This window comes from Mauremys reevesii, linkage group 3 (assembly GCF_016161935.1).
Source record: "Mauremys reevesii isolate NIE-2019 linkage group 3, ASM1616193v1, whole genome shotgun sequence".
NCBI lineage: Eukaryota > Metazoa > Chordata > Testudines > Geoemydidae > Mauremys > Mauremys reevesii.
The window spans coordinates 121906265-121920201 of record NC_052625.1 but is presented as its reverse complement, the minus strand read 5'-3'; the positions used below and the strand labels follow the sequence as shown (position 1 = coordinate 121920201).

Here is a 13937-nt window from a genome sequence, read left to right as displayed (position 1 = left end):
GAAATTCCATGATTTGAACATTTGTCCGATTCAGAAATGGAACCTGAACATAAAAAAATCAGAAATTTCCTGTGAAACGAAATTCTCATCAATAAATTAATAAAATATTTTTGGATGGATGGAAATATTTCATTTCAATAAAATCAAAATATTTCATTCCGATTTTGACAATTTGATTTTGTTTAAATTATAATTTAAAATAAAAGAAACCTCAAAACGAAAAGTCATTTTGAAATGAAAAATCGAAACACTGAGTTCCAGAACCAGCCAAAGGGAACGTTTGATTGTGTCAGAATGCTTCCCGCCCCCGGCTCTTCCGCCCCCCCATCCCCAAATGTAATGTTGTTGAAATCAACACATTTCTCCAGAACGTTTCCCTTGCTTGCAGCCAGTTGGCATTTTCCGATGGAAAACCCTCCCGACACAAAATTCCCACCCAGCTCTATGCTCTCCCTTAAAAAGCAATGCAAATGCAAGTCATTTTAAAGACCCACAATGAATGCGCCGGTAACAGTAGGGTGGGGTCAGAGCCCGACCTTTAGGGAATGGTATGTGTGTGGGGGCTCTTTCCCTGATCCCTGGCCCTGTTCAGTCAGATGCAGAGCAGTTGGCCCTCTGGGAGGAAGGATCTGACCCTGGCCAGCTCGGCAGCCTGCCCTGGCTGCGCCCCAGTGCCACTTGTTTGCCAGCCTGGTTGTAAGTTTCTTTGCCTCCACCTGCGTGACCGCGGGCGCTGGTGCTTCTTCTCCAGCCCCCGGGTGCTGCGGGGACCACAGCCCCCCCCCCCCCGGAGATATGAAAGGCGGACTAGAAAAGCGGAATCAGAAATAATTGTTCTGCGGGGTTAACCATTAACCCTGCTCCAGCTCTGCTCTCCGCCGGCCCCCGGGGCCAGAACTGAACCGCGTTCAGTCCCGTCAGTGACGTGGGAGCCCGTGTAGTTCGCCCGGCGGCTCCTGGCCCTCTGCAGGGAGGGCTGGGGGCAGAGCAGCGCTCCCGGGGCTGCCGGGCAGCATAAAGGGCGTGCAGGCAGCTGGGCTTGTGGCGCTGTGAACGGGGCCGAGCTCACTGGGACAGGGAAGCCATGCAGCCTCCTGGGACTATAGCTTAAAGCAAACTGCCCCCGCCGTCCCTCTCCTGCGGCGGCCACTGCTCCGTGGCGGGGGGCTGGGGTGGTTGATCTGCAAGAGCGGCAACCAGAGACAGACTCCTCCAGGGCACCAGGCTGCTTGGAGGGGGAGGAGGAGGAGGGCTGGCCCGGGGCTGATGTCCTTGTCCCTGTCCCCTGCGCCCCCAGCCCCGCTGAAGGCGTGAGACGCCTGCCTGTCCCCGGGAGGGGGCTGCCACTCGCATGGAGGCGGCTGGGGCGATGTGCCAATGAAGAGCATGGCTAAGGCGCCGGAGGGAGAAGAGGAAGCCTTCCTGCAGCCCTCTCAGAAGGGGTCTCCCGGGCTCCAGGAGGATTGCTATGCGGGCCTGCTGGGGAAGGCCTTGCTCTCCTATCCCGACCAGGGACTCTGCGCCCCGGCGCTGCAGCGAGCCAGTTCGCTGGACAGCCGAGAGCAGGGCGACCTGGAGCCTGGGCTGCCCATTGGGATCAAGTCAGGTAAGAGCGCTGCCTCCGCAGGGGAACTGCTGCTGTGTACCCGTCCTCTGAAGAGCATCGGATCGTGCCTCTGTCTATCCGCTCTCCGCTCCCACCTGCGGGCAGAGAGTCTATTCAGTGTCTCCATAGGGCGGGTGCGAACGCCGGGTTCCCTGCGCCCCAGGAGTCTTAGCTAGAAAGGTGTAGTCCTGGATCTGAGATTGTCTGTTTCATCTCAAGGCCAGGAGTGTAGTGCCTGTGCTATACCATCCCTGGCATACACAACCGGTCACATTGCACAGATATCGTTCGTACTTGGGGGCTGTATAGATAAATTAGGTGACCTCGATAGATCTATCTACCTAACCTAATTCATCTCAGAATAAAGATTATATCTGTGTAATATACCCGTGTGCGGACATCTAGATCAACGTACACACAGAGATATAAAATCAAAGGAAGGGAATTCAGAATTTGAACCAGGGAAATCGAAAATACTCTATAAAATGGAAATGTGATCAACAAATGTAATGATGCACTTGGGTTTATTTTCTTTTCCCCCGGACACTCAGAAATACATTTTAACAGTGAAGCCCTTTCCTCGGAAGAGGAGGATACAGATATTCATGACAGTAAAATAAAATCCTTCGACAAAAACCTGTCTCCGAAGAAAACCATCACGCAGATTATGAAGGCTAAAAAGAAACAGACCCAGCTCACCCTTCAGTGGTAAGGCTCTTACCCATCTACACACAGAACACACTTGGACTACAGGGAGTTTCTTTCTTGAGGGGAAAGCTAATAATTATTTACAAAGTCTGAGTGCATTAGGGTGGTAAAATCGGTGTAAGAAATGCTTTCCCAAAGGAAGTTACTTTACTACTTGCAGAAAATGCTTTTATTGCTGTATATTGGTAAAATGAATCCACAGTTAAGATTTCGAACCACAAAGGGAATTTATGTATTTGTTAATCCAATAATGAAATTGGTCTCTGTAGCCCATTTTCACAATATTTGCCATTTAATCTGGTGCTGTTTTGAGGGAGGAAAAACGATCTAAAAACATAGCTCACAAGATATCTGAAGTAGATTTGCTAGGAAGAATATAGGTGGCTTTTATCAACTTTAATGCAGACTGCAGTACAACGTGGTGGGACTCATTTTAGGACCGACCCTGTCTCTGGAAGTGTAAACCTGTTCACGAATACTTTCAATGCTACTAATTTATCGCAGTCTGATCCAAAACTCCGAAATAGAAATCAATTGGAAGCATAAAGATTCCAACAGAAATATTCTCTTCTGGTTACCCAATAATTCAATATTAACCAGCGTCTGCTTTACAGCTGCCGAGCACCAGTTTATTTCAATACGGTACTGTTATCCCTCCTTCTAAAAATAAATAGCCGATAACCTTGAAAAACACGAAGACGAGTGATTAATTAAGACATACATTTGTGAAAGGAGGGGTTAATTGTCATGCCTTTGGTAGTTTAACTGAATTGTAATGCAGCTGGTCATTGTTCCCAGATGGGGAATCCTGATGTTACTGTGTTTTATTTGGCTAAAGAGAACACCCACGCAACAGCCCTTATTTGGGAAATATTCCCTTCAGAGCATTGTTGAAGTCAGGGAAATCTCCCACTGAAGCCATCGAGGTCTTTGTTACAAACTGCAGATCTAGCCCTAGATTACTTTCTCTAACAGTGAAAATCATATAAAGTAAACGGGACTGCTTTGCTACCGCAGATTTCTCAGGCTAGTTTAACCTAGGGAGTGAGATGTAAACCGATTCAATAGAGGTTTCTACAGAAAGTCATTTTATGCATGTATGTAATTTGAGCGAAGAGGAAGCTGTTATGCGGGAATGGTACTGATACTATGAAGGGTGGAAATGGGCCAGGGGTGAAATACCTCCCAGATTGCGAGCTCACAGGTATCCCCACACGCCATATTCACCTAGTACAAGATGAAAGGACCAGGCTTCGTTTCATTCCTTGGAGTACCACCTTGGTGTCATCACTGCTAGCCTCTGTGTCACTTTTAAATGAAGTGGCAAGCTATTAAGAGATGCAGGCTCACACCCGTTCAAATACGAGTCTGGGAAACAAAAATAACTTCTAGATGAGGTTGTGCCTGAAATCCAGTTCAGCCCCATTTCCAGTTTCTCCTAACGCTGGATTTTTAGACAGAAGTTGCATATTGAACTAGTCCAGGCAGGGAATCAGGATCTAGATTTAGGCTCTGGAGCAGTCAAGAGTGATTAGGTTAAAATGATCCTTGGGGGTAAATCATCTATTGCATTTCAGTGAGTAACACCAAGGAGGGATTCTTCCCATTATTTTGCAGTAGTGATTTAATTTTCTTTCTTGCCGGAGAAGAAAGCTGCAGGGCTCGTTGTCATACATAAAGCACAGCAGTTCAGAATAAGCCTTTCCACTCCTCCATCTTGCCGAAGGTGCTGTACAGTAAGTTACTGACTAGTCAGCTGTCGTGAGAGATCTCAGTAAATTTTGCAGAAAGGGCAGTGTAGAAGAATGGAGGGGAAACGAAATGGGGAAACATAAGGATGTGGCTTTTCATTCTGCTTATTGTTTTTACTCTGCAGGCTGGAAGAAAACTACATCGTGTGTGAAGGAGTTTGTTTACCGAGGTGCATCCTTTATGCACATTATTTAGACTTCTGCAGGAAAGAGAAGCTAGAACCTGCCTGTGCTGCAACGTTTGGGAAGGTAAAGAGCAACTGACTGTCCATTGTTTATTAGATTAATTCCTCTACAAAATCGTGTTTAACTCCTCCCATGTTATCATGGGTCTCAGAAATTAACAAATCCTTATGCTTTCTACAGCCCCTGCGTCTTTGAATTAAATTGGGTCCAACTAAACCTACATTGCTCCCTCTGAACAGGGACTTAGACAACTTCAAAGTGATGAAATTAAGATTCTTCTTGATTTGCACTGTGAAATCGGGAAGAGACGTTCTCTCTCCGGGCCTTTGCTTTGCAATGGGATGGATGTGGTTCTTCATATAAAAGGTGCAGCCTGTGGGATCTGGTATAGAGTACACGGCTTTATACTTGGCAGCCTTTAGTGCAGTTAAAGAGAGAAATGCTGTGAGGTTCAGTAGGAGAACAGTAGGAGAATGAGTTTCTAAGAGGGAAACTATTGAAACCCCCCCTTCAACCTGGCCCACCCAATTAGTCCTAAAATCATTTAATCAGAGTCAGAGATATGGACTTTCCAAATTAAATCCCATACAGATAGTGAAATAGAAAACCAAGAAGGCATCACGAATCAGTTTTGCAAAACACCACTGATCCATTCAGTTTGCTTACAGAAATGCATTAGTCTAATGAAATAACGGTAATGGAAATCAACTCCAAATCATAAAATGTTCACTCCTCACATTTTGTTATCTGCATTGGATGTAGTTGAGGAGTTCTCATCTCACACTGATTAAATGACTTCAGTATTATTGGGGGGAAACAACTTTCCACTTAAATAGTACTTTTATTGTGAATTTTATTTCCTCATCTTATGGGATCAAAGGACTTTTCATTTTGTACATCTACTGCCTTAAGCCTCATTGAACCAATTATTGGGGAGGAAAGATGATTAGGGCACTAGTCTAGGATTTGGGAGACAGGGTTTAAGTTCCCGCTGTGCCACAGACTTCCTGTGTGACCTTGGGCAAGCCACTTAGTCCCTCTGTGCCTCAATTCCTGAGCTACAAAATGGGGATAATAGCACTTCTCTCCTTCACAGGAGAGTTGTGAGGATAAATACATTAAAATTGTGAGGCACTCTGATACTGTGGCAATGGGGGGGGGCGTCATTTAAGTATGAGAGAGAGAGATTTGTATGCCTTAGCCTTCAGATTGCACATTTAAGATGAAAAATCAATCCATTACGAAACAAAATATCTAAGGGCCAAATCCTGTCATCCTTATTTAGGATTAATGGCAGTTTTGTTTGGGCCATTTTTTTTAACCATTGTCTTGTCAGGTTTGCAGTAGTATTGTATAGTATGCATCAAGATGAATCCAGAGCGATTGTGTTTGAGTCGTCAATGAAAGGGAATTGGAGCCAGGCCACCTGAATCTTATTTCTAGCTTTGTCTCTGACTCTCTGTGCAAGCTTAGAAAAATTATTTGCCCTTCTGTGCCTCAGATTTGTAATAACACTACTTCCCACTGAGTGAAAAACTAAACCAATCTGTTCACAACGTGCTTTGAGATCCTAGGTTCTATCTAAATTCAAGTATTCACCTGCAGAGAGTGGCATAGCACACCCTGTGGATCTGTCAGAGGGATGGAAAGCATTCAGTCATTCTATCCTACTGTCAATGGAAATCCTTCTGTCACTGTATTTTATTCAGGCAGAGATTACAACCAATAAGGAGCACCTCACTCCCATTCCTGGCCACAATCCCATTGGGAAGCATAGGCTCTGCTCCCTGTTAGAACCCCCATTTGGCACTATCTGTCTGAAAGGGAGTAGGTGGGGGTGAGGACATATCTCTTCTCCCCCTCTCCTCCCCCATATATACCAGCCAGCAAAGCTGGCCTGCCAGGGAAAGAAGCACCTACTGCATCCTCTTCCCAGGTAACAGAGCTGTCCTGCTGCCAGGGGCGGCTCCAGGCCCCAGCACACCAAGCGAATGCTTGGGGCGGCTTGCCGCGGGGGGCGCTCTGCCAGTCACCAGGAGGGCGGCAGGCAGGCTGCCTTCAGCAGCATGCCTGCGGAAGGTCCACTCGAGCCGCGGGACCAGCGACCGGCAGAGCGCCCCCCACAGCATGCCGCCGTGCTTGGGGCAGTGAAATGTCTAGAGCCGCCCCTGCCTGCTGCTGGCTTGAGTCAGTCTCTAGATCTGACACCGAGGCCTCAGCAGATGCAGTAGGGATAGGGGTGGGTGTTAAAAGCTACCCCCACCTGCTGAAACATTTTAGCACAGTGTGATGTCATTTCTCATGTGGGTGTTATTAGATCACCCCAGCAGTTTCCTCCCACCCTGAACTGCTCAGGTGGGGCAGACATGATTTTAGAGTCCTGGCCTGCTGCTGCACTGAGGTGGGGTAGTTCTCTCTGAGCTGGCTTTCTCCAGCCTTTGCAGTATTGCAATTTGGGGCTGGGGGAGTGAGAGGAGCCATCACAAGGAGGCATTTGCCCCTTCCCTATTTCCCATGGTCCCCAATTCTGTCATTCCCTCTACACAGCCTTGACTCACTCCCCAGAACTGCTGCTTCCCTCTCTCCTCCCCAGTCTAGAATTACTCTCAAGTACTTTCAGTCCCCTGGTGCGCTCCCTGGCCCGGCCTCTCCTCTTTCCATTTCCAGTGCAGACACCTGGTACCTACCTTTCTTCCCCAGAGCCTAAATACCTTCCAGCCCACATAGGCCTGGTGCCTTCCTTTCTCTCCTAGAGCCCAGACACACCACACAGTACCTGCCGGAGTAGAGTCCCTGCTACTGGTCCTTTCGTTCCACTTGACAGCCTCCCTAAAGGCTTGGGGCAAAGGATCCAGAGCAGCTTAAGTGGAACACATTGAATGGGTTTCTCCTGAAGACAACTAGTTTTTGTGGTGACATGTAAGAGCGAGACTGGGAAGGAGACTCTGTGTGTGTGTGTGTGTGTGTGTGTGTGTGTGTGTGTGTGTGTGTGTGTGTGTGTGTGTGTGTGTGTGTGCACGTACACGCTTATGGGGAGTTCTAGAGTTACAAAGTGGGATGACCTAGGGTATTAAACTCCCTAATCTTTCAAGTCACCTCTACTCTGGGCTCTAGAAAACATAAGCAGTTTGTCTGATTGTTTGAGGATCTTGATAGCATTGAAATAACACTTCTTATCCATGAATCACAAATGTAACAGTTTTTGGTCTCTGCAGTCTCCTCTTATACTACAAGTCTACCCTTTATTTTTTATATGTTCAGGAGTAAATATTTATCCACTGTTCAACATTTGCTTTTTCAAGACAAACTTTTCAGAGCTGCTGACAGAAGAAACATGCCCTTGCGAGAAACTAATATGCCTGACTTTCTTATTAGACCATTCGCCAGAAATTCCCCCTGCTTACCACACGGCGGCTTGGGACAAGAGGCCATTCAAAGTAAGGCACAATTATCCATGTATCCACATAGCATATAGGCTGTACAACATGCAATACTTCTGTGTCTATAGTTTATGCATTAAGCCACAAAATCTGCATTCAAATTGCTAGGGCTACTGATGACATTTTGTGTGTGTATGTATGTGAGAGAGAGATGGAACTAAAAACAGTCTGAATTTTAGAAAAATTATTGCATGCATGATTTTTAAACGTAATTGCTTTTTCCCAGATTTTCCATTATCTTTATAATGGTGTGGATCTTTTGTGGTGTTTCCAAACTTTTGTCAATATTTGTTATACTTGCTCATTTTTGCTGGGAAAATTGCATCACTGAATTATGCTTGTTATTATTCCAGTTTGCAAACCTGGCAGCTTTTCACTCCCATTTCCAAATGACAGTAAAGCTTCAGCTGAAACTACTAGAGACAGGCATTTAGTGCTAAACCTAGAAGAAAATATACAAATGACCTTTGTTAAGGACAGTTTTAGAAGGAGTTTGAGAAGTTCACAGTTGTAGCTGCAGACTTCTTCAGTCTAATCAACCAGTTGATTTGTATAGCTGGTGTGTGGACTGTTATGCTTCAGGAGCACAGCATGTTGGGTTTTTACATGTGTGTCTATGATAAGTAAGTAAGATGCCTAGTGTGTAAATGATGTCAGTGTTCATCCTGGACTTACATGTTTAGCCCTAGGCAGAGCAGGTGTAATATTATGGTGAATCTCATGGTATGACAACACCTTTTTCCTTTTGAATATCCCAAGAGCTTTGAGGAAGTGTGATTGAGTTTCCCCAATGTGATTTTGGTTCAAGAATGTAAAAAGTATGTCTTTCCATGGATTGTGTATGTTCTTAAGGCTGTAATGAGCTATGTAGTGAACAGATACACTAATACATGATGAAAAAGCAAATTGGACAGATGTAGGGTGGTCTAAATGATTCCATGATGTACAATCAGTGAATAGCCAGGAATCAGGTATTTCAATTAACTCTCGTCCATTCAAAGTAAGGCACAATTATCCAGGCATCCATTTAGAGTATAGGCTGTACAACAGTGGGAAGTTAATGATGCAACATTCTGTGTTGTTTGAAGCTGACTGTCTATGAGGCTGTGCTGCAGGGGAAGACTTGAGATTGTTAAAGTGACCTTAAAACTAACTTCCATACTTAACCAATATTTGGGTTTTGTAAAGTTTACACTTAAATTAGAATTTGAGGGATTTCAAAAGTGAGGGGGACACTTTTCTGGGGAGAGGGGGTTTGGTTAAACTTTATTGTTCCTTGAAGGCATTGTTCAAAAAAGTTAGCAATCCTCAACCTTGAGTCCAATTTAGTCAAGTTCTTATCTGTGAATTTCTATTGGCTTAAGAAGAAGTTTTCCCTAAGAATGCTTCCACAATGCCCATGTTGCTATGAGGAACATTATGGGATATAAATGGTATCCATGTTTCTGTGAATATATCTATCTGCACTAGTCCATAGTTATTCAGGCCCTTATTCAAGCAAGTGCTTAAGAATGCATGTGCCTTCAAATACAGGCGTTGTCCCAGGATTACTCTCATGCTTAAAGTTAGGCATGTGTTTAAGGGCCTTCCTGGATCAGGGTATAGGAAAATAGACTTGACTCTAAGAAGAGATCACAATAAATTGATGGTTTATTGAGGCAAGACTGAAAAACAGAGACAAGTAACAAGGAAAAAATTAACAAAGATGGAAAACCATAACAATAATACTGATAAGAAAACTCTTGGGAAAAGACTCCGTATGAAAAATTCTTACCTTCCTATTTAGTAACCCGTGAAACAAAGCATGGGAAATAAAGGTGATTTGCAAAAGAAGAACATAAGGTTGTGTTCTTCTTGAATTATTTATACTATATGGCCTGAAGGATGTTTGGCTGGTTGTTTTTTTAAGGATTTTTCCCCCCTGCTGCTCATTTTTTTACTTTAGACTTTATCTTAGAAATATCAGGAATGGCAAGTTGGTTCCCTGGCTTTTTGGAGAGATCACTGGAGATGTCATATATGGAATTTAGCTTTAGGGTTTAATCAAAGGTGGGAATGAATTTCAATTTCAAATAGTTAATAACAACAGATTTTTTCTCTCTTGAATGTTTCTCAGGCATTGAAGTTAAATAAGCATTAACAAAACCAAAATGAACCAAAGTGTTTTAAATAGTCTGAAAAAAAATCACTTCCCATCTCTGCCAACTCTATTACACTGGCCTCATTTCTCTCATGTCATAATCCTACCAGTTTTCCAATGGTCTGTAGAGTTTTTCAGGAAAAATAGGGTAGACAAGACCTAAATTTCTATTGTAAAATGACAAGAATGACAACACTGTCTCAGATTAGTATATAATAGTCTGTAAGCGCTTTGGGGCAGGGACTGTGTCCTTTTGTGTGTTTGGGCAATGCCAAGCATAATGTGGCTGCTCCCAGAATAGAAATAATAAACAATAATCACCATGATCTGTGAATTACCTGTGACAGCTACTCAGGAAAATGTACATACTGTGTAGAGTAGACACACAGGAGATTGTGTTTGAGCTCAAGTTACATTTTAATTTCTTTGTAGACTTTGATCGATGTTAAATCTTAGCTTTTATCCATCATGTCTGAAAACTATTATCTTATTTATTAGGAGTGATTTAGTGGGTTAATAAAACTGATATGGCAGCTGGCCTCGTGATAACAAGTTATTGCAAGTCCCTGAACAGCTTAATCCTATCATTTCCTTATCAGCAATCATTTGTGTCAGCGTACGCTAAAATCAGGGCTACTTGTTGCACGGGAACATATGTTCCAGCAGACCTATGAAATAAAAAAGGAAAGCAGTTTAGTCTGTTTCTTTTTATAGTTCTGTTGAGAAAATCAAGAAATAAATCCTTCACCATCATGGATCTTATTTTATTCCTAATACATCATATACAATATTGTAAATATATAGCTATGCAGTTGTATATTTTATATAATGAATGAGAATTCCACATTTGTTGGGAAAGAAGGACTATTTTTGTAGGAGGTTAGTTTGAAAATAAAAAATGGCAAGTGTTGGAAGTTGCTGAGAGATTTCGGATATTAGACTAAGATCTGAGAAGTTGCTTTAGTGACAGAGTGCAAATGAGCAAGTCAATGGTGCATATATTATAATGCACTTAACATTCTTTAAATACGGGTGATATCGCTGTATAACATTTTCTCTAATCCAATATACAACTCTTGTTATTTAATTGCTAAATGATAAAAGTTCGATTTTTTAGAACATTTCATGTCAAACACTCCCAACTCTTAAATCTCATCTAAAATAGTTTCAATTCAATGGGAGAAAAATGTCCATGAGTCCAGAGTGAAAAGTTTGCATCTGAACTTTGCCGAATGTCAGGAATGTTGAGATCTAGAAATCTGGTTCAGGCCCATCTCTTTAATATAGAATATATGGAATACAATAGCTGAAAGAAATTTCATGACTTCTAGCCGTAAGAGAGATCAGATACAGAAGTTTATGCTATGGAGGTAAGATCCTTAGCATTATGACATTGACTGGTGTTATTAGGGCCTAAACCACCCGTTGATATGATTTTACATAGAAATTATTGGTCAAAAATAATGGAATGATTCAAGCAGGTGAACACAGTTCTGAGCTATGTTAATGCATCTTTAAAATTGGCCTGCTCACATGTACTTAGTCATGTCACCGATCCTCAAACTAATATACTCATGGCAAAGAACCAAGGGACATGGTGATAAGGTAGGTGACAAAATCTTGCCCTTCTCAAGGGTCAATGGGTACCATGGTGTTTTGGTGGAGTTACCTTTACTCATAAATTTCAGGTAAACAATGAAAGCAGTAATGTGTTTAGCAATGACCATTTAGCATCACATTTCCTTAGCTATAAAAGCTTGACTGCTGACAGCAAAGCTGGCCATCAGAAGATGTAGTACTTCAGTTGGGATTTGCAAAGCCAACTAGATAATTTAGACACATAACTCTAATCAAAATTGCCTTTCATGGGAGTTGTATCTAAATCCCCATGTCAGCTTTGAAAATATAAAACCTTCATCTTTTACTGCTCCTAGCCTTCCTCGTCCCTCAGCAGAGCAAACAGTGAGAATACAATTTTATGCTAAAAGGAGCGACGGTGCTGAGTTGGGAATGTTTATCAACTTATTCAGAGACATCATCAAAGAAGTACCACTTTGTGGAGATGGCTCCTCTACAAAACACTTAAGCATGTGCTTAGTTCAATTGAAGTCAGCAGGACTACTCATGTGCTTAAAATAAGCATGTGCTTAAGTATCATACTAGATCAGGGCTCAAATTACATTGCAGAGCATAGCAGTTTGGTATAGATATACTGTCCACTGGTAGATTAGGATCATCTGTAGCATCACAGGGATCAAGTATTTCATTAGTAATTCTATCTATTCCAACACATTGAGGCTTATATTGGTAGCAACAGGTTCAACAATGGTTTTCAACATGATATTGTGTACATTGAGTTCTTTTGTTACACTGAGAAATGATGGTCTAGCTCTGATGCACGGACTGAAAGATCAACCCTTTTCTTGAAAAGGTTTCATTTAAAACCTCTGTGATGCCATAAAATTAGGGTCTCTTTCACCTTCCAGGACTAATAATGCAATGCTGGATCACTTCCAAAGCACATGGTCCTCTTCCTCTTCTCCTCCATATGATAGTTTATGGTGCTTTTACTTCTTACTTTAAAAGTGACTTTAGTACTTTAAAAAGTGTATGTATAGGGATCCTGTTACTAAGGTGGAAGTATTGGGTAAATGAAATTCTGTAATGCTGGTATGGAAACACTGTGCTATTACCTCTCTTAAGCGTCTGAGTACATGTAAAATAGAAGTTTCCAGGAGCCTACGTGGTCTCAGACTGAGCTAAACCCTTCAGACTGAGCTAAGCTAGAGGAAGATTGGCAAGACTACAGGGAAAAGTGGGGTATGGCCTCCAGCTCCAACCCTTTCTCACCACCGCTTACCCAGTGACTCTCCAGATTCTACCAGAGCATAGGGACATTGGAGAATCAGAAGACACAACCCCATTTTACACCACCACCCAGAATCAGGGCCATTGAATCTAGACATCTGTGAGACCATCTAGCCTTCCTGCCAGTGCAGGATTGTTTCATCTCAGACATTTACTAGAGTTTTGTCCAGTCTAGTTATCAATGTGCCACGTGATGGGACTAATCACCCTGAGGTGGTTATTCTTCCTCCCTCCACTCCACCTCTTCTGCCCATCAGGGATCTTGCAATTGCCCACCAACTCTGGTCCTTAAGATTTCTCCATCTAATTGTCCCTCCCTCCAGGTATCTCCCTCCTTCCTTACTGAACATTTTTTAAAACATCAGGGATGAAGGGGTTAATATAGTTTGTAAACCAGGTTATAACTTTGAGATCCTTCTGGATGAACGGTGCTATATAAATTTAAGCTATTAGCTTTTATAGATGAGGAAATGATGTTGATGTAAGTGATACTAATGTGACACTAATGAGTCATTTTAAACACATTACTACTTTTATTGTTTATACTTGACATATACAAAGGGGAGTCAATCTAAATTTTCCCCTCAGTTAAGCTGATGCAACTCCACTGAGTTTGGAGGGTTACGCCAATGCAATTTAGGCCTGGTCTACACATAAAGTTGACCAGTTTAACTAAAAGTTGTGATTCTAAACCAATTTAGTTAAACCAGTGCAACTGTGTGTTATGTCAAGAATGTCCACGTGAGGGGAGTTGCACTGATTTAACTAGTGAATCAGTGCATGCACTGTGGGTGGGCAAGGCCTAAGAGGAGAATCCAGCCAATGTGAGGATTCCAGGATAGTATTTCTAGATATGGGCAGGAGGCTGAAAACTGACTCACAGGGTAGACAAGAAGCACGATGGTTGTTTCAAGCACCTCATCTGATTGAAGATGCTGAAGCATCACATCGGGAAAGAAGTAGTCTGAAAGGTAAACTGATTTAAACCATTTCGAACTTTCCAGGGACTCAGATACTACAGTGATGAGCATGATATAAAAATCTAGATAGATGGATCAAACCTGACACTTTAACCTTCACCGGGAAGCAAACTGAAAGCCACTGCTGACTATGGAGCAGAGATGAGATATAACCTGGCAGGACATAACATTTAATAAGTGGGGAGTTGCTTTCTGCACCAGTTGAAATTCTTAGTGGGTTTTGAGTGTATCCTGGTAAGTGAAGGAAGTAGATTAGCT

At 42.8% G+C, this 13937-nt stretch overlaps 1 protein-coding gene across 1 annotated transcript in view; it reads left to right on the top strand.

The window, feature by feature from the left end:
- Positions 1 to 627: 627 nt before the first annotated feature.
- RFX6 (regulatory factor X6) overlaps positions 628 to 13937 on the top strand; it is a 46848-nt gene continuing 33538 nt past the window's right edge. Inside the window, exons 1-5 of the mRNA XM_039531255.1 lie at positions 628 to 696; positions 1298 to 1606; positions 2158 to 2314; positions 4191 to 4314; positions 7627 to 7688. Coding sequence (XP_039387189.1) covers positions 1378 to 1606; positions 2158 to 2314; positions 4191 to 4314; positions 7627 to 7688 — 572 coding nt within the window. The 5' untranslated portion in view covers positions 628 to 696; positions 1298 to 1377. The remainder of the gene's footprint in view (positions 697 to 1297; positions 1607 to 2157; positions 2315 to 4190; positions 4315 to 7626; positions 7689 to 13937) is intronic.